The sequence below is a fragment of the Zingiber officinale genome, chromosome 6A (genome assembly GCF_018446385.1).
Source record: "Zingiber officinale cultivar Zhangliang chromosome 6A, Zo_v1.1, whole genome shotgun sequence".
Lineage (NCBI taxonomy): Eukaryota > Viridiplantae > Streptophyta > Magnoliopsida > Zingiberales > Zingiberaceae > Zingiber > Zingiber officinale.
Window position 1 is genome coordinate 50,702,077 of NC_055997.1, and position 23,672 is coordinate 50,725,748.

The 23,672-nt window shown below is 40.0% G+C and overlaps 3 protein-coding genes across 3 annotated transcripts; 1 reads left to right on the forward strand and 2 right to left on the reverse strand.

The window, feature by feature from the left end:
* Positions 1 to 10,448: 10,448 nt before the first annotated feature.
* Positions 10,449 to 11,975, reverse strand: LOC121996354 (2-methylene-furan-3-one reductase-like). Its single transcript, XM_042550295.1, has 4 exons — positions 11,565 to 11,975; positions 11,147 to 11,470; positions 10,905 to 11,064; positions 10,449 to 10,836 (listed from the first exon to the last, which is right to left on the reverse strand). Exons 1-4 carry the CDS (start codon positions 11,973 to 11,975, stop codon positions 10,571 to 10,573), a joined length of 1,161 nt encoding a protein of 386 aa, XP_042406229.1. The 3' UTR covers positions 10,449 to 10,570.
* Positions 11,976 to 12,126: 151 nt separating this feature from the next.
* Positions 12,127 to 13,751, forward strand: LOC121996356 (carbonic anhydrase 2-like). The gene is made up of 6 exons (XM_042550297.1): positions 12,127 to 12,502; positions 12,588 to 12,753; positions 12,929 to 12,982; positions 13,118 to 13,203; positions 13,295 to 13,400; positions 13,486 to 13,751. The coding sequence occupies exons 1-6, from the start codon at positions 12,282 to 12,284 to the stop codon at positions 13,618 to 13,620; spliced, it is 768 nt and encodes a 255-aa protein (XP_042406231.1). The 5' UTR covers positions 12,127 to 12,281; the 3' UTR covers positions 13,621 to 13,751.
* Positions 13,689 to 15,030, reverse strand: LOC121996355 (2-methylene-furan-3-one reductase-like). Its single transcript, XM_042550296.1, has 3 exons — positions 14,755 to 15,030; positions 14,183 to 14,666; positions 13,689 to 14,120 (listed from the first exon to the last, which is right to left on the reverse strand). Exons 1-3 carry the CDS (start codon positions 14,989 to 14,991, stop codon positions 13,855 to 13,857), a joined length of 987 nt encoding a protein of 328 aa, XP_042406230.1. The 5' UTR covers positions 14,992 to 15,030; the 3' UTR covers positions 13,689 to 13,854.
* Positions 15,031 to 23,672: the final 8,642 nt, after the last annotated feature.

The following is a 23,672-nucleotide window of genomic DNA, read 5'->3' on the forward strand; positions in this document are numbered from 1 at the left end:
ATCACTAATCCTCAAAAGTCTTAAGGAGTAAAAACTCCCCCTTGACTAACAGGTAAAAATCTCCCTAAAGGCCAACTCCCCCTTGACCATTGCACCAACAATGTCTTGGAGAGTTTCAATCCTTTAGAGATCCGAACCTCAACTTCCAAAAACTGAAATTTCAGACACCTGCTGAAAATCAAAAATTCGGCACGCACTGATCAGTCCCCAGACCGATCAGGAACCCCTTGGATCGATTCCCAAATCGATCCTCGCTTTCTGGATCGTCACTGATCGGTCACCAGACCGATCAGGACTTCTCTGGATCGGTCCGGTGACCGATCCAGCCTCTGAAATCAGAGATTTCTGATTTTCTCCCCGGGAGAAATTCAGAAACTCACAGAAAATTACAGAAAATTCCAAAAATCGTAAAATTTTGAGGATACATTCCTCATACCATATACTATCATGGAAAAATAATTTTAGATGAAAATAACTTTCATTTTCAAATCTTGATACAAAGTTCAAAAACTTTTGAAATAGTTCAAAGTTTAACTCATCTTTGTATCATCTTGCTCAATGATGAATGCTATCACTAGAAAAGCTTCATCAAGGTTTTTCAAATCAATTTTAAAATGATTTTAAACCCTTTAATTTAGGACCATAATCTTAGGACTATATGTACATGATTTGTACACAAGTTTTCCCTATGATCCTCCAATCTCTTGAATTAGGCTCATCTAGGTACAAGAACTATGTACCTTGATCCTAACTCATGATCCTAAAATCTCACACACATCTAAAGTGTATCGAACACATCCAAGTCAATTTTGATGTGATATATGAGTTTAGGTTATCTTAGGCTAAGTTCTCATGCATTTTCCAAACACCAATTTGATCTCAATATCAAATTGTGTTTTTATCCTTAAATCAATTTCATTGATTATTAATGCAAGAGATGATGACATGGCATAAAATGATGTCATAAATAGAAGCATGTTCCAATTTCATAATGTCATGGCATAAAGTATAAAAACTTAAAATAAGCATGACATATAATTAGCCTAAGCATTATCATGACATTTCGAATGATAATAAGTTAAACATGATGTCATGACATGGCATATGGCAAAAAACCATGGTAAGTTAGCACAAATAAAATACCTAGATTACCTATCTAAGTATCTTTAACACCTTAGCTAACTTAAAATCTAAACCTAGATTGCTCAAAGTGCTTCAAGAAAATGCCCAAACCTAAGTTGGCATTCCTATTTTTCTTGATTAATTTATGCCACTTAACATTAAGTATATCCTCAAATATTGGCATATTTCATATTTCCTCAAGAATAGCACCTTTTTAATTAAGGCCTAGATTGCCTTAAATTCCTAAGAGAGTACCAAGACCCCAACTTGGTATTTCTCTAGGTTTTCCTAACTTGTGCCAATAAAGATTAAAGTCGATATAATTTTTTTTTCAAATATGACACAATTTACTCTTCAAGAAGTAAATGATAAATCCATTTCATTTTCAAAGGTTCACAAAACCTTGAAAATGTTCCTTGAGTGTCAATTTCCTCAAAGTTGGGTTAACTACCCTTCTAATTGGAGTTGACACTTTCTAACCCATCTATGGGGTAGAGAAGATGCTCCTAGGAACCCAATACCTATTAGAGCTCATTGGGTTCACTAAATATTCACTAGGGATAACTTCCCTAACAACCCTCCTAATGACCCTCTTAGGCTTTAAAGCCCTGACCATTTGGGACTCATCAAGATCAACTCTAGGGGTGACTCCCCTTGTGACCTTGGTGTTGGTCTTCCTAGCCCTAGGTTCTGTTCCATAATCGAATGGAACATTATGATAGGTGGGCTTGACCATTTGGGACTTAGGTTTGTGACCCAAACCTTTCTTGTCCTTGGGCTTTGAAATTTGACCCTTAGACCCTAGAGTTGACTTCTCTAAATTCTTTAGGGTCTTTTCTAGAGTGTCAAGTCTTGACCTCAAGACTTGATTTTCTTTCTCTAAAACCTCAAATTTTAATTTATCATTCTTTCTTGAGGTGTTCCTAGGCATATGTCTAGTTGTCTTGGGGTTTCTACCTAGGTTATCCTTAGCCTTAGATGAGTTAATCCTAGGGTTGACATTTCTAGTATTATCCTTATCTAAGCTAACATGTTTAGCACCTAAGCACACATATGGTTTTCTATTGTTAACATGCTCATCATTATTTGCAATAGCAATAAAACTACTAGCAAGTTTCTTATTTGAATTGCAATAATGTGCCTTAAAAGGTACCTTAGGGTTTGCCTTAGCTCCCCCTATCGATGTGCATCCCTTGTCCTTGTGAGGTTGCCTCCCCCTTGGACATTGACTCCGATAATGTCCCCTTCGCTTGCATTGGAAGCATACCACGTGCCCCTTGCCTTTGCGTGTCGGGACTCCAGCTCCCTTGACCTTTGGTGCCGGTGGAGTCTTCCTAACCCTCCTTGGACACTTACTCTTGTAGTGCCCAAATTCCCTACACTCAAAGCATATTATATGTAACTTATTTGAAATTACGATGCTTGAGTTACCTAGGGTTGAGGATGGATGAAGGCTCTCTTCCTCATCCCTTCCGGAGTTAGATGCTTCTTCTTGCTCCGATCTTGAAGAAGAGACCTCCTCTTCTTCCTTAGACGTTGAGTGACTCTCAACTTCTAATTCGCTCCCTCCATGATGTGAGCTACTTGGCTCACTTGACTCCTCTTCATGGCTTGAAGTGGAGCTCTCCTCATGAAACTTGGCCAAGTTATTCCACAACTCCTTGGCGTTGTTGTAACCACCTATTCTACACAAAATGTCATTAGGTAAAGAAAATTCAATGATTTTCGTTACCTCATCATTGATGGTTGATTGGTGGATTTGCTCCTTGGTCCACTCCTTCTTCTCTAGGGTTTCTCCTTTCTTGTCCATCGGAGACTTGAAACCTAATTGAACACAACTCCAATTTTCAAGGTTAGTCATAAGAAAATACCTCATTCTTACCTTCCAATACGCGAAGTCGCAACACTCGTAGAATGGTGGAAACGTGATGTCTTCTCCGAGTCGATCCATTCTCTAGCTTGTGCTCCCCCGGGTGTTAATCCGACGAAGAGCAACCTTGCTCTGATACCACTTGTTGGGATCCTTCGTACGGAGGCTAGAGAGGGGGGGTGTGAATAGCCGACCCCAAATCTTCGTTTCTTTCTACAAAACGTGTTAGCGCAGCTGAAAATAAACACAGAAACGAAAGGGAAAGAAGACAAACCTCAAACAAACCGATGTAACGAGGTTCGGAGATAAACTCCTACTCCTCGGCGTGTCCGTAAGGTGGACGAACCCTATCAATCCGTCGGTGGATGAGTCCCCGGAGAACCGGCTAATAAATGCTCCTTGTGGGTGGAGAAACCTCGCCACAATGCTTGTAACAACAAGAAAGGAGTACAAGGAAAGCAAGAAGCAAATACAAACAACAATATGAATGCAACACTCGCTTGCCTTCTCTGTCGACAGGAGGCGATGAAGCAGCAACTTCACAACCCAACTGCAGCAGCTGATCGACGACTGGAATCTCACGCGAAGCTTCGGAAGCGGGCTCAACAAAGCTCAGAACCTCAGAGCACAGGAGCAGAAGCTTCAATCCAAGGAAGAAGGAAAAGAAGCACCAATGTAGAAGCTCTCAGCCTCCTTTTATACCTGCGGAGAAAGAAGCACAGAAGAAATCTAGCCGTTGCGTCACAATGGCTCGATCCCTGGGACCGATCAGGGAACCTCCCGATCGGTCCATAGACCGATCAGGAAACGATCGGGTCGGGGACCGATCAGGAAGCTGATCGGTCCCTAGACCGATCAGCCCTTCGCCTCGCCCGCTCTCTGGATCTCACTGATCGGTCACCGCATCGATCAGTTATCACACATATTCAGCATGCCCGATCGGTCACCAAACCGATCAGAATATTCGCGGTATCACTGGATCGATCACCAGATCGATCCAGCTCATGGTTTTCGCCCAAACCAAGTCCAAACCAACATCCGGTCAATCTTGACCTGTTGGTACATTGTGCCTAGCATCCAGTCACTCCCTTGACCTGCTAGGACTCCCCGCTAAGTGTCAGGTCAATCCCTTTGACCCACTTAGACTTTTCTCTCCGTACCAAGTATCCGGTCACTCCTATGACCTACTTGGACTTCCCATCACCAGATGTCCGATCACCCTTGATCCATCTGGATTTTCCCTTGCCCGGCTTCACTCCCCAGGACTTTCACCTAGCTTCACTCACTAGGGTTTTCACCTGGCTTCACTCACCAGGATTTCCAATCTGCCTGGCTTCACTCACCAGGATTTCCCAACTGCCTGGCTTCACTCACCAGGACTTTTCCAACTGCCTAGCTTCACTCATCAAGACTTTCTAACTGCCTGGCTTCACTCACCAGGACTTTGACTTTCACTTTCACCTAGCTTCACTTGCTAAGATTTTCACCTGGCTTCACTCACCAGGACTTTGACTTTGACTTCCTGTCCAGAGAACGAGCTACCGAGCCCTCTCTGACCACAGTCCGGAGAACGAGCTACCGAGCCCTCTCCGTCTTTCCATGTGCCAAGCTTCCATACTTGGACTTCTCCGTGCCAAGTCTCCATACTTGGACTTTCTCCCGTGCCAAGCTCCCTGCTTGGACTTTTCCGAGTCAGGTCAACTTACCTCGGGTCAACCAGGTCAACCTTGACCACGAGTTGCACCCACAATCTCCTAAGCTTGTTTCCTTGTCAAACATCAAGATACAACTTTTCTGTTCACGTTAAACATCGTCAAACATAACTCGTCAAACATCAAAACATAACTCGAGTCAAGTCAACTCGAGTCTGGTCAACCAGGTCAACTTTGACCTAAGGTTGCACCAACATCTTATTCTCTAGTAGTTGAGACATGTTTAGCGGTGTTATCTACCAGTACCTGGTGTGTAGATACAGGAACCACTGATCAAGTCTACAATACATTGCAGGGGTTCCAGAAACCCGACGACTATATGAGGGAGAGATAACCGTCTACATGGGTAATGCTACGAAAGTGGCGGCTGTTGTAGTGAGAGACGTCTACTTATCATTCGATAGGAATATAACTTTGATTTTGAGAAATTATCTTTATGTACCAAGTTTTAGAAAGAATTTAATTTCAGTTTCTAAACTGTTTTTTGATGAATATACTGTTTCTTTTGATAACAAAGTTGTTGTCAAGAAAAATAAGGTAATTATCTATTCTGGTACATTAGTTGGTAATTTTTTATACTCTAAATCCGATAACTTCCATAAGGCAACAAATGAAAATTAATAACACATTCTCTAATTCTAATAAGAGAAAGAGACCTTCAAATATGAACCAAACATATCTTTGGCATCTAAGACTTGACCATATTAACTTGAGTAGAATTCAAAGGCTAATAGCGGATGGACTCTTGGGTTCATTAGTGTTGGAAAACTTTCCAACTTGTGAATTTTCCTTGGAAGGAAAAATGATCAAGAGACATTTTAAGGCTAAGGGATATAGAGCAAAAGATGTGTTGAAATTGGTTCATTCTGATTTGTGTGGACCTATGACTATCCAAGTGAGAGGTGGTTTCGAATATTTTGTCTCTTTTATAGACGACTATTCGAGATATGGGTACATTTACTTGTTGCGCCGCAAGTCTGAGTGCTTTGATAAGTTCAAAAAGTACAAGGCTGATGTGGAGAAATGTCACGGTAAAAATATCAAGACACTACGGTCTGATCGTGGTGGCGAGTACCTCTCAGGAGAGTTTAGGAATTACTTATTAGAGGTTGGGATTCAATCCTAATTGTCTGCACCTGGTACACCCCAACAGAATGGTGTGGCAGAACGAAGGAATATGACTCTTATGGAAATAGTTAGATCGATGATGAGTTATTCAGTATTACCAAATTCATTCTGGGGATATGGTTTAGAAACAGCAGTGTACATTCTGAATCTGATACCTTCTAAATCAGTATCCTCTACTCTCATGGAATTATGGAATGGGCGTAAGCCTAGTCTGAGTCATATTCGGATATGGGGTAGTCCAGCACATATGCTGAAGGGAGATACTAATAAGTTGGAATCTCGTACAGAAGTTCGCCTGTTTATATGTTATTCCAAAGGAACGAAAGGTGATTTGTTTTATAATCCTAAAGATCAGAAGGTCATTGTTAGTACGAATGCCCGATTTTTAGAAGAAGACTATGTAATAAATCACAAGCCTATAAGTGAAATTGTTCTTGAAGAAATAAGAGAGGGCACGTCTACTTTAGTACCAAGAGTACAAGATGAAATATCACAAGAAACTGTAACACGTATCACAAATGATACACAACTACAGACAGTGTCTCGTCGTAGTGGGAGGGTTGTGAGGCAACCTGAGAGATTCATGTTTTTAGGAAAGTCTTCGGACTTGATCCTAGGTAAACATAAACCTGATCCCCAAACATATGACGAAGCACTCCAAGATAAAGATGCAACATCTTGACAAAGAGCAATGAATTCAGAAATAGAATCAATGTATTCTAACAAAATTTGGGAGCTAGTAGAACTATCAAATAGTGTAAAAGCTATTGGATGTAAATGGATCTACAAAAGAAAAAGAGGGACAGATGAGAAGGTGGAAATCTTCAAAGTAAGGCTTGTTGCGAATGAGTATACTCAGAAAGAGGGAATCGATTATGAGGAAATCTTTTCGCCAGTAGCTATGCTTAAGTCTATCCGGATACTCTTATCCATTGTTGCTCATATGGATTATGAGGTTTGGCAAATGAATATTAAGACAGCTTTCCTTAACGGAAGTCTTGAAGAAAACATTCATATGAAGCAACCAGAGGGGTTTATTGCAAAGGGCAAAGAATATCTAGTGTGTAAGATCAATCGGTTGATTTATGGACTGAAGCAAGCTTCAAGATCTTGGAACATCCGGTTTAATGAAGTAATCCAGTCATATGAATTTATTCAGTGTCCGGATGAGTCTTGTGTATACAAAAAGTGTGATGGAAACGTGTTGGTATTTCTTGTACTATACGTAGATGACATTTTATTAGTTGGAAACAATATCAAAGTGTTGTCAGAAGTAAGGGTATGGTTGTCCAAGCAATTCGATATGAAGGACTTGGGAGAATGCACACATATTCTCGGGATCAAAGTAATAAGGGATCGCAAGAAAAAGAATGTTGTACTTATCCCAAGCTTCATATATCGATACAATCCTAGCTCGTTTTAGCATGCAAGACTCCAAAAAAGGTTTCATACCTTTTAGGTATGGAGTATCTTTATCTAAAGAGATGTCTCTGAAGACATCAAAAGAGATAGAAGAAATGAAGGTAGTTCCTTATGCTTCAGTTATAGGAAGCCTAATGTATGCTATGTTATGCACGAGACTGGATATCTATTTTGTCGTGGACATGGCTAGCAGATATCAAAGTAATCCAGGATAGGGACATTGGACTACTGTAAAGCATATATTAAAGTGCCTGCGAAGGACTAGAGATTATATGCTGGTATACCAAGCAGATGATCTGCTCCCTGTGGGTTACACGGATTCTGACTTCCAATCAGATAGGGACAATAGTAATTCTACATCAGGCTATGTGTTTACTTTAGGAGGTGGAACCATTGCATGGAGGACTGTTAAGCAGAAATGTGTTTCAGACTCAACCATGGAAGCTGAGTATGTGGCAGCCTCCGAGACAGCCAAAGAAGTTGTATGCCTCAAGAACTTTTTGATAGACTTAGATGTGATTCCTAGTTTGCCCAAAATCATCATAATTTATTGTAATAATAGCGGTGCAGTAGCAAACTCGAAGGAACCACGAGCCCATAAGGCAAGTAAACACATTGAGCGCAAGTACCACCTGATACGAAACATCGTAAAGCGAGGAGAAGTTGTTGTTGCCAAGATTGCATCAGTAGATAACCTGGCAGATCCTTTCACTAAGGCCCTTCCGACGAAAGCTTTCGATCAGCATGCTGAGGGGATGGGAATCAGATGTATGACAGCGTTTATGACAGTATAGTCTTTTAGTATAAGTGAGAGATTGTTAGAGTGTATACTAAAAAGTCTAAACTTTTGGTAAACAATTATTTTGAAATAAGAATCATATTGGTCAAATGTCTACATTTATGCTAAGTATAGTTGTCCATTTAATTTATATTGTAGATAACATGGTGTGAGGAGACACACAGAAGTTCATGTTATCAGTTCTTTATAAATTATAAATAGTTGCTCACAACCAAGATGAAATGGGATAAACCATTGGAGTGGTTGTAGTGTAATTAAGTATTAGTTTATCTTGACTAATAAATTACACTAGTTCATTATGAGTGTATTGAGCAAGACCATTTGAGGTAGTTTTTTTTTTATACTGACTCTTTAAAAGAACAAGACCTCTGTTTTATGGAAGTGTGTACTCTTAATCATGATATAATAACAAGCGCGTATACTTAATATTTATTTCTTTAATTTATCAAAGGGTATAATTTAGTTCGATAAATCAATAGGCTCGATAAATTGGGAAATGATATTATTTATATGGTATGTTGTTGATTATAGAATGAAATTGTGCCCTAGTAATCTAGGTTGATGATGCCCCCTTGAGGAACTCATAAGGATTGTCATGTAAACCCTGCAAGTGGACTTAGTCCGACATGACAATAAGGTTAAGTGGTACTACTCTTGGAGCTAGTTATTAATTAAGTGAGTGTTAGTAACTCATTTAATTAATGGACATTCAATATCTTAAACACAGGGAGATTAACACACTCATAATAAGAAGGATCCCATAATATAATTTGGGATTTGTGCGGTAGTTCAATAGTAACTCTTTAGTAATATGAGTTATTATTGATGAACTTGAGTTGAGTGTTCGGGGCGAACACGGGAAGCTCAAAATCATCGGGAGACCAAAACCAATTGCTCTTCTCGGTCCCTATTGTAGCCTCTTATATATAGTCTTATATCCACCCAAAGCCTAGCCTCTTAACCCATGCTAGGGGCCGACCCCTATCCTTGCTTGGAGCCCAAGCAAGGGGCCGGCCAAGCCAAGCTTGGAGCTCAAGCTATGGCCGGCCAAGCCTTGCTTGGTGACCAAGCAAGTGACCAACCAAGTAAGGAAAGGAAAGGGAATTTTATTAAAAATAAAATTTTGATAAAATCTTTCCTTTTATGTTTTTGTCCACATGATTTTTAAAGAGAGTTTTTAATTTTAAAATCTATCATTTTATAGATTTTCTATAAAGGATTAAAAGAGAGATTAGATATCTTTCCTTATTTGTAGATGTTTATAATGTTAAAAGAAATATTTTAATTTTTAAGAAAACTCTTCTTTTTTGTAACCATGATATAAAAGAAGTTTTATTTTTAAATCTTATCTTTTATAGATATCCATAAAAGGTTTTAAAAGAGAGATATTTTAATTTATAAAACATTCCTTTTATAGCTAACCACAAAAGGGATATTTTAAAGAGAGATTTTAATTTTTGTTTAAAATCTTTTCTTGTTGTTTTACAAGCATATCATGTATAGAAAAGGAAGTTTTATTTTTCTTATAAAACTTTCCTCTTTTGGATTCACTAAGGATTATAAAAGAGGTAAAGGGTACCTTCATAGAACACAACTTCTATTTTATTGTTCCTCTCTCTTTTCCTTTGGTGGTCGAGCCCTCTTCCTTTCTCTCTTTTCCTTTTGTTTTCCACATTGTGGCCGGCGGCATCAAGTCTACTAGGAGTTTTGGTGGCCGGTTACTAGGAGGAGAAGAAGAAGAGAAAGGAGACCCTCTTGTCTAGATCCCTTTGGTGGTCGGAGCTTGGAAGAAGAGAAGAAGGCTTTGGTGGATTTCTTCTTGGTAGATCATCGCTCACACGACGTCCAAGAGAATGAGAGGAATACAATAGAAGGTCAAGAGGTTTTTGTTAACAAAGAAAGATATAATTAGTTGCTTTATTCCGCATCATACTAGTTTTTCTTTGTACGAATTTTTGAAATATCAAACACAAGAGGTTAACGATTCTAGACAATCGATTTCATGTTTCGATTATGTGTTTCTTTTATTTTTCGATCTTGTGATTCGATTGTTCTTAGTGGTTAAACATAGAGTTACTATAAGGAGATTAAATATTGAATTTCGTTGAAAGACTTTGTCTAGGAAGTGGTGGATGATCCCATACCCAAGAAGGTTTAGTGCCTCGTCATGTTTAACATGGAAGTCAATTTCTGAAATAAATATTTAATCTTTGTAACATGGGTGGACTTGGATTAATAATGTTAAACATCGTTTGCGATCCAAGTCTAAACCTCTAAGAACAGATAAGTTGAATTTGGAATCAATAATGTTAAGTTCTGTTTGCGATTACAAATTTAATTTCTAAATAATACATTAGGTTGTTAGGAAAGGTTCGGGACTTGTATAAAATTTTTATACAAGGGAACAGTAAAATATTTCGAGTAGCAACCAATAGTAAACACCCTCTAGAAGATATTTGAGGAGAAAAATTAGTAGAACCTTCAGAAATGATCAACTGAAAGGGTCCTCAATCTCATTCATGGAATTGGGTAAATGACGACCTTTCCTGTTGCCCTCCCAGTTTCAAGATAAGTAAATGCCTCAACCACTTGAGAGAAAGGGAATGGTCCCTTCGGATCCACCACTGGCTTAATTTTCCCTTCTTCAATGAAAGGATTCAACTTGGTCAAGGAAGCGCCATCAGAGGTGACAACGAACCTGAAGCCCGGCGGTGTCACTGCGCCCGTAAGCACGACCACGCTGCCGCCTTCTTTCACTGCCTTCACTGCTCTATCTCCCTGACCTGCTCAAGAAGTTACCAACCATATCCACAACAAGAGTAACAGAGGTCCTTCGTGCTTCAATCCTTACCGACAGTATCAAATACGACGTCGAATTTCTCAGGTAAGTCTTCGAAGTTCTCCTTTGTATAGTCAATTGCCAAATCAACTCCTAGGCTTTTCAGTAACTCCAGTTTTCCGGTGCTGGCTGTTGCAGCAACTCTCGATGCTCCAAGAACTTGCTTTGCTACCTGAAAAGAACGATGGATCCGGCAGAGTTGGCTCGGTAAGTTAAAGAAATCATGCAAGACGACAATTCTGTATGTAGGTGACCTGGATAACCAGAGAGCCAACTCCACCTGCACCACCAAGAACGAGGATAGTTTTACCGGCCGAAAACCCTGCTTTCTCGAGCCCTTCGTAGGCTGTTTCGATAGCCAGTGGCAAACCTGCAGCCTGTGCAAAGTCTATTTTTTGGGGCTTTAAAGCCAGCAATTTCTCCTCCACGGCCGTGAATTCTGCGAGCGATCCAGATTGCTTGGGGTTCTCCAGAGCTTTCTCGTTGATGTCCCCGTACACTTCATCTCCTTCCTTCAGGTTCTTCACCTGGCTCCCCACTTTAACGACAATCCCAGCTACATCATAACCTGGAATAGTCTAATTAATCGAGCACAGAAACCCAATAAGTGACTAGGAACTGCGCCATCCATCTCGATGAAGGAAGAGAAGAGAGGGAGGAACGTCGACGCACCGGTAAAGGTGAATCAGTGGCCTTAAACTTTCCCTGCATACGCTTAAAATCCACGGGGTTCAGCGCGGCCGCCACGACCTTGACGAGGACCTGGTCCTCCTCCACTTGAGGGACCAAGACCCCATCTTCCGCGCGCAGCACACTGACGTCACCGTACTCGTCGTAGACCCAGGCCTTCATCTTCGAAGGCTCCCCGGAAGAAGCAACTAGTGTGTCGGTGGAAGAAGAAGCTGAGGGGTCGGAGCTCGCCTGAGGCCGACGGAAATTACCTGGAGCAACGGCGGTTATTGCTGCACGTTGGCTTCTTGTTGGCGTGATGGGAAGAGAGGGGGAGGATCTTAAAGATGGTCTTGCGATGGGGAAGGAGAAGGGGAAGGTAGTGCTAATGGTTGAACCGAGCAGAGCTTCCATTAATTCCTACCTTGAGTGACGGTGTTGGTCAAACGTTTCTCGTTCCTCAATTATATATATATATTTATATTCTATTATCACCTTATCCTTTACTTGGTGATTCACAAGCCTTATCTTCCGCTCAATAACCTTTTTATAAGGCCATCAATTGTAGCACAATTGGGAGCGGCAACGATCATGGACCATTGATCAATCGGACTGCCATGCAAGATCACCATTGATGAAAAGTAGGAAGCCTTAATAAGCAACGATGCTCGAATTGCAGTAAAAGAAGCAAACTGTCTGTTCAGCTTCCGTAGGAGGAAGATGTTGAATCGAGCGAACAGGTGGAGGGTGGCTTTGAGACCCGCCCTCATCTTCTCCACGCCTTCCACCGCTCCCTCTGCCTGCCAGAGATCATTCTGCCGACACGGCGGGCAGCCGCCTCCTGTTGCTGATCTCCCAAATAGAACGACTCCAGCCGGGATTGGTGATCCGGTGGAAAGGTTGGCCGCAGGATTCCAGCACTTCAAGGAGGAGGTGTATGAGTGAGTACCCCCTCAAAGAGCTTTCCTGTTCAATTCTGATGTTTAAATTGAAGGCCTACTGATAGCTCATCTGTTTAATTGACAGGAAGAACCATGCTTTGTTCACCCAACTTGCAAGTAGTCAGCAACCCAAATTCATGGTGTTTGCTTGTGCAGACTCCCGAGTGTGCCCTTCTGTGGTGTTCAACTTCCAGCCTGGGGAAGCCTTCACTGTCCGTAACATCGCCAACATTGTCCCGCCGCAAGATAAGGTCTCTACTCCTTTGTCAGCACAATTATATTTCTATGGAGGATCCTTCTATATTTGTATGATCAACAATGTAGTGATTAAAAGGGCCTTCTTTTGTAGCAATTTTTTGAACTGTTCTTTTCTTCATTTGGTGGGACTTCTTGTGCCCTTCATTATGTCTTTTGCTATTTCTCCAGACAAGATACTCAGGCGTTGGGGCTGCTATCGAATTTGCTGTCCTACAACTCCAGGTAACGACCCAATTCCTTGACAAAAGTAATGCATATTTCTTTAACTCATTGATGTGTTTCATGTGGTAGAAAGAGCATGCTATAAATTGATACATTTCAATGATCTTGAGGGCCTTCACTTTGTGCTTAGAACAGGTGGAGAACATTGTGGTGGTTGGGCATAGCAGGTGTGGTGGAATTGATAAGCTTATGTCCATCAAAGAAGATGGCACAACCAGCAGGTAACAAATAATGAGTTGCTCTGTTGTGAATTTCCCTTTTATCTTCTTAACTCTGGCAAATGAATGATGCTCTTTAATGGACTGCAATCAGTGGCTTCGTAGAGGAATGGTTGAAGATTTGTTTGCATGCAAAGCAAAAGGTACAGACCCAGCACGCTGCCTTGCCTCCTGAGGATCAACTGACCCTTTGCGAAAAGGTAATCCATCCATCAATTGTCTCTCATTTTATCAGATACAGTCGTTTATTTAATCAATGTCATTCATACCTCTGACGTTTCTCAGGAGGCTGTGAATGTGTCTCTCCAAAACTTGAAGACCTATCCCTTCGTGAAAGAGCGACTGAACAAGAAGAAACTGAGATTGATTGGGGCATACTACAACTTCGTTCTTGGCACCATTGAAACTTGGGAGATTTGAATTACCTTTTGCTGTTAATCTACTAGTCTCAAAATAAAAATGTATTCATTTTGTTGATAATTTGCAAAGACCGACAACAGATGGAGCAATTCTTGAAAATTAAAATAGGAACACCCAATTTTCATTTCATACAGTGGACGAATTTATTTTTGATAGAAACTTGCTAAACCATCCAAAGAAACTAAGCTTTAGAGCACAACTCTGGTGAGATGGAAGTGTTTGTCTTCGTCCCATTCATGGAATTGGATAAATGACAACCTTTCCAGTCGCCCTTCCAGATTCAAGATAAGTGAATGCCTCAATCACTTGAGAGAAAGGGAATGGCCCCTTTGGATCCACCAGTGGCTTAATCTTCCCTTCTTCTATGAAAGGATTCAACTTGGTCAACATTCCGCCATTTGAGGTGAGAAGAAATACGAAGCCTGGTGGAGACAGTGCGCCCCAAATGCCGACGACTCTGCCGCCTTCTTTCACTGCCTTCAATGCTTTATCGCCCTGCCCTGCACATACAATCAAGAACAATCAAGCGCATCCTCCTTGATGCTTGAGATTTAGTACTTACCGACAGAATCATACACCACATCGAACTTCTCTGCCAAATCTTCAAAGTTCTCCTTGGTGTAGTCAATTGCCAAATCAACTCCGAGGCTCTTCAGCAGCTCCAGTTTTCCCGTGCTGGATGTCGCGGCAACTCTCGATGCGCCAAAAACATGCTTTGCTACCTGGATGACTATGGAGCCAACTCCACCGGCGCCGCCGAGGACAAGAATAGATTTTCCTGCAGAAAATCCTGCTCTCTCCAGGCCTTCGTAGGCTGTCTCGATAGCTAGCGGGAGACCTGCAGCCTGAACAAAGTCTAGGTTTTGGGGCTTCAAAGCTAGCAATTTCTCCTCCACCGCTGTGTATTCCGCCAGGGAACCGAAGCGCTTGGGGTGTGTCAAACCATTCTCGTTTATGTCACCGTAGACTTCATCTCCTTCCTTGAAATTCTTCACTTGGCTTCCTACTTTAATGACGATCCCAGCTACATCGTAACCTGGAACAGTCTAATTGAGCGCAAGAGAGTACTTACTATCAGAGGTCATGAATTTGAGCCAAGTCAGAGAAGAGAACAAGGAAGGGACGTCAACTCACTGGTAAAGCTGAATCAGCAGACTTGAACATCCCCTGCCTGCGCTTAAAATCCACGGGGTTAAGCGCGGCGGCTACTACCTTGACGAGTACCTGTTGGTCCTCCACTTCCGGGACCAAGACTCCGTCGTCGGCTCGCAGCACACTGACAGGTCCATAGTCGTCGTAGACCCAGGCCTTCATCTTCGGAGGGACATCCGAAGCAACCGCGATGCTCTCGGAAGCCAGCGCAGCTGCCATAGCTGCTCCTTGGAAGCGGCTTGGGTTGTGAAAGATCACTGAATTATATCTGGACAAGTTCAATGTGTGGGGACAACCAATTAGACACGGCATCATTATTAATGCCATGTTTACTATCAGAGGGCTGGCCGCCTTGCCATGAATCACAATTACGCCATCAAGCTGAATGGAGTCTAAGCTCTTGACGCAGCGATCCAACGTCGTCGGTAGTTAGTACCAGCACTGTGAACATGTGATCTGCTGTACGAGAAGATCAAATCTTTGTTGCGTGGGTTATTCTTCGCTCTGCCTTTTTACCTTTGTGCTGTGCCGAACTATTAATCCCGTCTAATAAATTTTTTTTTTATAGCGATTAGGATAAAAAGTATTTATAGTATTCAGAAGGTCAACATCCTGTAATTATGTCTTATTTTTTAAAAAAATCTATAAATATATAATAATTAATAATTAAATCACGAATATCTATATGATAATTTAAGACTCTTCCGTTCCGTTGCACCGTAGGCTTAGGACATAAGTGTGCTGTTCTTCTGTTTAACATCAGATGGTCTGATAGAGAGGGAGGGATTTAGAGATTTGTGGACAATGATAGAACATTATCAATGCTCGAAACTTTGGATAAGGAAGAATCAAAATAGCTGATATGTACTAGAAATGAAGTGATGTTTCGGCTGGGATGTCAATTTGTTTGTCTAAAAATAAACTTCAATCTAACCTAATCTTTGAAAGTTTTTGAGCATTTAGTATTAAAATATAATGCCCATGACGATTTATCCAGTTGTCAGTTAATTGGCATGCAATTTATTTAGCATTGTGCCAACCCATCCACTATGTTTATACAATATTTTTAAAAAACTTTCTTTCTTCAACAATTTACATAACAACACATCTACATTTCTAAATTTATCAAAAGATACATGATATTTTTAAATTTATCAAACGACATACCTTTTCAAGTATTCATTTCATTTTATCATTGACAATATGACTTTTTTTATTTTTTTTAATTTGTCATTTTCGCTCTCTTCTAGTTTCTCTTTTGTGTATGTAACTTCTCTTATATTTCCTCTACTCTATGTTTTTTTCTCTTTTTTACATACATGCATGACATATAGATAACATTTTATAAGATTTAATTAATTTTTTATAACTTGTTAATATATTTGGAAAAATTAAAATAAATAATGGATAATATATTTGAACTCTTTGCAACCTCAGAAATCCATACGAACTGAAATAAGTATAATTGGAGCTCTCTAGGTCCATCAGTAAATTTTGAACAAAACCTACTGATGAACCTAGAAATCTCAGATTGTGGCTATTTCAGTTCTTATGAATTTCTGAGGTTATAAGGAATTCAAATATGTTATCCATTGTTTATTTCGACTTCTCGGAAATGTTAAAATGTAATAAGGAAAAATCGACAAAAATCTCCATGTTAGACATGATATGGAATCATATCAGGTCCAATGTTGGCCTGATAATCATATCAAGCCTAATATGGACCTGATATGGAATGATATCAGACCTATATTGGGCTTGATATGATTCCATATCAGGCCCAACGTGAAGGTTTTTATCGATTATTCTTTATTTTATTTTAAAGTATGGGGGAGGAGTGCATATGCTTGTGGTTCATGGAGTTTTCCATTTGATCTTTGAGGTAGTGTTGAAAAAAAGGAGAAATAAAAACATGAGGAATTTATTATAAGGATTGGAGGTCATAACAGATTGATACTGTGATAGAGTAGGAGTGAAGGTTTGAGTTTTAAGTTTTGCAAGTTAGTCTTAGAGAATGTATTATAGATATGCTGTAGAGAATTTTTAGAAACAGAAGCTGAAGAATTCAAAACAATAGAATTGGAATTGTGCATAAACCCTGCTGCTGTAGTTGGGGTCAGCAGTTCATATCTAAAAGGCTACTGAAAGCAAGTAAGTTGGTTTATAATTCTTTGGAATTGAATTACCAAATTGTCCAAAACACCGATAATAACCATCTCAACATATTGTTTTAGCTTATGGGGTAGAGCAGCAGCACAAAGCCCTTGTATCAAGTTTAAACTGTTTTGTGCCAAGCCTTCGTAAAAATAATCCTATGCAGTAACTGATCCAAATTGAGCTCTTGTCTTGCAATATTATTTGCTATTTCATCATTCCAATGAACTCACTCTTTATTGTCTTAAAGGCATTCAGATTCATCTAAGGAATTATGCTGGGCTTTATTTAAAAAATGGTACTTCAGAAATATGAATACAGGGAACTGCTCTTTATGTTAATATACCATATTTTATGTAATACCTCAGTTCTGAGATTCTGATTAAGTATGACTTAAAGGTTAGATGGTACTATTCATATCACCAAGATGCACATTCTTTTTTGGAAGCCCAAACTTAAGAACTCTATGTTAGAGTGTATACTAAAAGCCTAACTTTTGGTATAAACATTTATCTAGAAATAAGAATCACATTGGTCAAATGTCTACATTTGTGATAAATGTAGTTGTTCAATTAATTTATATTGTAGATAACATGGTGTGTGGTGTCACACACAGAGGATCATGTTATCAGTACCTTATAAATTATAAACAGTAGCTCACGAACAAGATGGAAAGGAACAAACCATTTGAAGGTCGTAGTGTAATTAGGTATTAGTTTATCTTAACTATATAATTACACTAGTACACTTAGAGTGTATTGAGTAGGACCATTAGAGGTCGTTTCTTTTATACTGACTTTATAAAGAAACAAAGACCTCAGTTATTATGGAAGTGTGTGCTCTTAATCCTAATATAATAGCAAGCACATATATTTGATATTTATTTCTTTAATTTATCAATGGGTGAGATTTAGTTCGATGAATCAATAAGCCCGATAAGTTGGGAAATGATATCACTTATAGTGTGTGTTGTTGATTATAGAAGGAAACTGTGACCTAGTGATCTAGGTTGAGAATGTCCCCAAGAGGAGCTCATAAGGATTGTCATGTTAAACCCTGTAGGTGGACTTAGTCCGACATGACAATGAAGTTGAGTGGTACTACTCTTAGAGCTAGATATTAATTAAGTGAGTTGTCAGTAACTTACTTAATTAGTGGACATTCGACATCTTAAACACAGGGAGACTAACACACTCATAATAAGAAGGAGCCCAAAATATAATTTGGGATTGGTGCGGTAGTTCAATAATAGTTCTTTAGTGGAATGAATTATTATTGATGAAATTAAGTTGTGTGTTTGGGGCGAACACGGGATGCTTAATTTCATCGGGAGACCAAAACCAATTCCTCCTCTCGGTCCCTATCGTAGCCTCTAGTATATAGAGATTTATACCCACCACATACCCACCTTCTTACCCATCCAATGGGGCCGGCCAAGCTAGCTTGGAACCCAAGCTAGGGCCGGCCAAGACCAAGTGGATGAGCCAAGTTGGTGGCCGGCCAAAGCTTGGGTCCCAAGCTTAGGTGGCCGGCCACTAAAATATTAAAAAGGATTTTTATTAAAATTATTTCTTATGTGGATATCATGAAGAGAGTTTAAAATTAAAAATTTCCTTTATAGCTTTCTACAAAAGATTAAGAGAAGAGATTAATCTCTTTCCTTATTTGTAGATTAAAAGGATGGTTTTAATTTTTGGTAAAAACTTTCCTTATTTGTAAATCATCTACATGTTTAAAAGAGAGTTTAAAATTTGAAATCTTTCCTTATTTGTTGATTAAAGGAGGATTTTAAATTTTAAGAAAACTTTCCTTTTTAATCATGTTCATGATTTAAAAGAAAGTTTAAAAATTAATAATTCTCTTTTATTAGTTTCTACAAAAGATTAAAAAAAGATTTGATATCTTTCCTTATTTGTAGATTAAGAGAGATTTTAATTTTTTAGAGATAACTTTCTTTTTATCCACATGTTTAAAAGAAAGATTTTAATTTATTAAATTTCCTTTTTATTAACCACCATGAAGGGAAAAATTATTTGAGAAATTTTTATAAATTTCCAAAAGCAAATTAGGAAGTTTTAATTCTTGTGTGAATTAAAATTTCCTTGATTAAAGGGATTAAGGTGGCCGGCCATTACAAATAGAAAAGAATTTTTTTTTTTAATTAAATAAATTTTCCTTTTTAATGGCAAAAGAATTAAGGAAGTTTTTATTAAATTTTCCTTATTTGCCAAGACCAAGGATTATAAAAGAGGGGGTAGAGGAGGCTTCAAGGTGAATGTCTCTATTTATTTTTCTCCCTCTTTTCTTCTTTGGGTGTAGCCGACCCTTTTCTTTTCTTTCCTCTCCTTTGTGTGGCTGAAACTTTCTCATGGTGGAGTTAGCTTTGGTGGCCGGATCTAAAAAGGAGAAGAAGTGTTGGTGCAATATCCCTCAGGTCAAGGTTGACCTGGGTAACCAAGCTGAGTCTTGGTTTGGGTTTAGATGTTTGACAATAAGATATTGATTGAAGAAGAGTCAAGTAGGTCAAGGTTGACTGGATACTTGACTGGGAAGTCCTAACTGGGATGTTAGGCAAAATGAAAGTCCTGGTGAGTGAAGTCAGGCAGAAGAAAAACCCTGGTGAGTGAAGCCAGGTGAAAGTCCTAGTGAGTGAAGCTAGGCAGATGGAAAACCCTAGTGAGTGAAGCTAGGTGAAAGCCCTGGTGAGTGAAGCTAGGTGAAAGCCCTGGTGAGTGAAGCCAGGCAAGGGAAAATCCAGATGGATCAAGGATGATCGGACATCTGGTGCTGGGAAGTCCAAGTAGGTCAAAGGATTGACTGGATACTTGGCAAGGAAGGAAGTCCAGATGGGTCAAGGTTGACCAGACATCTGGTGGAAGTCCAAGTAGGTCAATGGAGTGACCGGATACTTGGCACGACGAGTAAAAGTCCAAGTGGGTCAAAGGGATTGACCGGACACTTGGTGGTCTGGCAGTCAAGGGAGTGACCGGATGCGAGGCATGATGTACCAACAGTCAAGGTTGACCGGATGTTGGTTAGAGAGGTTGGAACTTGGTTTTGGGCAAAACCAAGTCGGATCGATCCATGGATCGATCCAGCGTGATCGTCGATCGATCCCAGATCGATTGAAAAGCTCGGATCGATCCGTGGATCGATCAGGAGCTCGATCACGGCGGACGATGCTCTTCGCGCGATAAGCGCCGGATCGATCCGTGGATCGATCCAGCGCTTATCGAGGGCGCTCTGGATCAATCCGTGGATCGATCCAAAGCCTCCCCGATCGATTGGGAACATTCGAATCGATCGGGATCCGACCGTTGCGTCGGGTTTAAAGCCGCAGGCGAGCATGGTCTTCGGCATCTCTTCACGAGCTCTTCTCAGATTCATTCCAGCTCCTCCACAGCTCTCTACAAGCACGTGATCGCCAGTTCTTGAAGGTTCTTGGAGGCTTTCCAAGTCAAGAGGCGGATCTATTGCAAGAGGAAGAAGTTAGGGTTAGGGTTTTTACGGCACATCTTGTAAGCTTTTGCTTAACTTGTATTTCCCTTTCTTCTTCTTGTATTGAGAGTGTTGTAGGGCTTCTCCGCCTTTGGTAGTTACCATAAAGGAGTGTTATTCATAGTGGAGGGTATGTGCGTTGGTGTGGATCCTTGGATTAGTCACCTCTTGTGAGGTGGATACCAAGTAAAATCCTAGTGTTAGCGTGTTTGTGTTTGTTTCTGTATTTTCCGCTGCGCATTCTTGAAGAAACAAGCAACACCGAGCAACGAGCACGCGACGAGCTATTCACCCCCCCCCCCCTCTAGCTACTTTTGGTCCTAACAAGTGGTATCAGAGCAAGGCCGCTCTTCATCGGAATCATCGCCGGAAGGGTCAAGCATAACAACAAAAGCTAGAGGGTGAAGAAGTTGGAGCAAATTCATCAAAGTCAAAGAATTCAAGAAGCTCAACTTCAAGATGCAATTCCAAGATGGACTTGGATTTGATACAAGGGTGGCTCCACCATACACTTCTACGAGTTTCGATTCTTGGAAATCAAGAATCGAAAATTTTCTTATGATGGAGATAGAGCAATGGTTTGCTCTAATGGAAGGCTTCAAAGCTCCAACAAACTCCAAGGGCAAGCTTCTAAAGAAAAGCAGATGGAGCTCAGAGCAAATTCAAAGGGGCGAGGCAAATGACAAAGTGACCAAGCTTCTGGTCAATTTATTGCCTAGCCACATCTTGGCTCGAGTTGGAGAATTCGAAGATGCCAAGGAGCTTTGGAGCAAATTGGCCAAGCTTCATGAAGAGATCCCCTCCACTGTACAAGATCATGAAGAATCCAAAGAGGGTGACTCTTTGGAGCAAGACCAAGAGGAGGACCCCGAGGTTGAGAGATACTCAATCTCCGAAGAAGAGGAAATCCAAGAAGCTTCATCCTCAAGGGAATGCAACGAAGGGAACAAGGAGGGAGCATACTCCTTGTTTCACATTCAAGATGATGAAGCCTCCACCTCTAGGATTGAGGGGGAGCAATCCTTGGTGACGCCGGATCAAGAAGAAGGAGAAGCTTCTACATCCGGGTCAAGTGAAGAAGAAGAAGATGGTGCCACCTCCAAATTCAAGAAATAGCAAATGGAGGAGCAAGTGCCATCCCTACACAAGAAGGTATAAATGTTTCAATTAAAAATAAAAATCATATAATATGTTTTGAGTGTAGGGAAAGTGGGCACTACAAGAGCAAGTGTCCCAACTTGGCCAAGAAGAAGGGTCAAGTGACTAAAAGGGCAAGGAGAAGCCCAAGGAGACCACCCCGGGACAAAGAAGAGCAAGGAGCATATCATATGCTTCTCTTGCAATCAAAAAGGGCATTACCGAGTCAATGCCCCAAGGGGAAGAAGGTGGTCAAGGCTCAAGGAGGCACTAGGCAAGGGGAGCCTCCAAGGTAAAGAAGAAGGTAACATTTATTGAGCCTACCCCTTTACATTATGGTAAAAGCATGATGGTTCTAACCTTTATCATTTTAATGCTATTTACCATGAAAATAGAAAGCATGATAGTGTTAAAGAAAACATATAGCTTTTCATGCTAAAACTACTACACCTAAGGCTAGGATTGTAGGTAAAAATCTAGGCGTAAACTCTAAGGATTTTAGATACAAGCCTAGAAACAAAAATGCTCATGGGTCAAATACTAAGGACTTAGTGAGAGAAAATCAAGTCTTGAGGTCAAGACTTGATAAAATGGAAAAGACCCTAAAAAGGATGGAAAATATCCTATTAGGGCAAAATGAGCATAACCTAGGTCTAGGAGCACAAAGGTCATCTAATGGCCATAGAGGTTTGGGATACAAACCAAAGGCTAAGAAGGATGTGCCCTCTTACCATAGAGTTCCATATAGCTATGGAACAAACCCTAGGTCTAGTGGTCAAGCCAAAAATACTAGGGAAGTCATCCCTAAGAGTATTTTTGCAATAAATGTGACTAAGACTTCTAAGAAGTCTAAGAAAGTCACAAACAAGGTCACAAGGGAGGTTATCCCTAGAGTTGACCTAGAAAATGTGACCAAGGCTTCTAAGAAGCCCAACAAGGGCACTAGGAAGGTATCTAGGGAAGTTATCCCTAGTGAGTACCTAGAGCATCCAAGGAGCACCAATAGGTGTTGGGTTCCTAGGAGCATCTTCTCTACCCCATAGATGGGTTAGAGAGTGTCAACTCCGATTAGAAGGGTAGTTAACCCAACTTTGAGGAAATTGACACTCAAGGAGCATTTTCAAGGTTTTTGTTAACCTTTGAAAATGAAATGGAATTATTGATTACTCCTTGAAAGAGTAAATGTGCCAAATTGGAGAAGTATTGCTTTTATCTTAAATGACACATATTGAAAATTAATAAGAACTATCAAGTTGGGTTTGTGGTATGTTCTTAGGCAATTTAAGGCAATCTGGGCCTTAAATTTAAAAGTGCTACTCTTGAGGAAAAATGGAATATGCCAACATTTGAGGACATGTTTATTTTAATTGGCATAAATTAATCAAGGGAATAAGAAATGCAAACTTAGGCTTTGGCTTTTTCTTGAAGCACTTTAGGGCAATCTAGGGTTTAAGTTTTAGGATTAGCTAAGATTAATGATACTTAGATAGGTAATCTAGGTATATTTTATTTATGCTAAACCATGCCATGATTGTTTGCTCATAATATGCCATGACATCATATTTTATCTTATTTGGATTTTGCATTCATGACTTATCATGAAAAATACAAAAAATACCATGTCATGCCATACATACATCATGTAGTTATAGAAATCTTTCTTTTGAAAGCTATTTTATTTTGATGTATGCCATAACATAATCATGCATTAAGTTTAATTCCTTGTAATTAAGGACGAATGGCATTTAACAACACTTATTAACAAGTGACATCCTAGGTGGATGTCTAATATCTCTAAAATGCCTAGATAGATATGCATGATCCCTAGATTAGGGCAAAACCAAAATCTACATCTCACAAAGACTATAAGGTGACTTATATGTGTTTTAGTGCACATTAGATACAAGTGAGATGTTAGGATGATGAACAAAACTCAAGATGTTGATTTAGTGCATTCTTTTGAGTTTTAGGTTCATCAAAACACATAGTTATGTGTTTTCCCATCATTGGGAAAGCTAATGTACAAGTCATGTGCATTATGCCCAAGGAACATGATGGGATATTGGTTTTGAAAATGTTTTTAAAATGTTTTGGAAAACCTTGGTGAAGGC

What these genes read in the sequence shown, in the direction of transcription:
- LOC121996354 (XM_042550295.1), bottom strand. Translation starts at nt 11,975, where the DNA reads ATGGAAGCTCTGCTCGGTTCAACCATTAGCACTACCTTCCCCTTCTCC. An exon ending in CCACTGATTCACCTTTACCG is followed by an intron (nt 11,471 to 11,564) that starts GTGCGTCGACGT and finishes TCGATTAATTAG; the next exon opens with ACTATTCCAGGTTATGATGT. An exon ending in CGTCGTATTTGATACTGTCG is followed by an intron (nt 10,837 to 10,904) that starts GTAAGGATTGAA and finishes CTTCTTGAGCAG; the next exon opens with GTCAGGGAGATAGAGCAGTG.
- LOC121996356 (XM_042550297.1), top strand. Translation starts at nt 12,282, where the DNA reads ATGTTGAATCGAGCGAACAGGTGGAGGGTGGCTTTGAGACCCGCCCTC. An exon ending in TTGTCCCGCCGCAAGATAAG is followed by an intron (nt 12,754 to 12,928) that starts GTCTCTACTCCT and finishes CTATTTCTCCAG; the next exon opens with ACAAGATACTCAGGCGTTGG. An exon ending in TTGCTGTCCTACAACTCCAG is followed by an intron (nt 12,983 to 13,117) that starts GTAACGACCCAA and finishes TGCTTAGAACAG; the next exon opens with GTGGAGAACATTGTGGTGGT.
- LOC121996355 (XM_042550296.1), bottom strand. Translation starts at nt 14,991, where the DNA reads ATGGCAGCTGCGCTGGCTTCCGAGAGCATCGCGGTTGCTTCGGATGTC. An exon ending in CTGCTGATTCAGCTTTACCA is followed by an intron (nt 14,667 to 14,754) that starts GTGAGTTGACGT and finishes GCGCTCAATTAG; the next exon opens with ACTGTTCCAGGTTACGATGT. An exon ending in TGTGGTGTATGATTCTGTCG is followed by an intron (nt 14,121 to 14,182) that starts GTAAGTACTAAA and finishes TTGTATGTGCAG; the next exon opens with GGCAGGGCGATAAAGCATTG.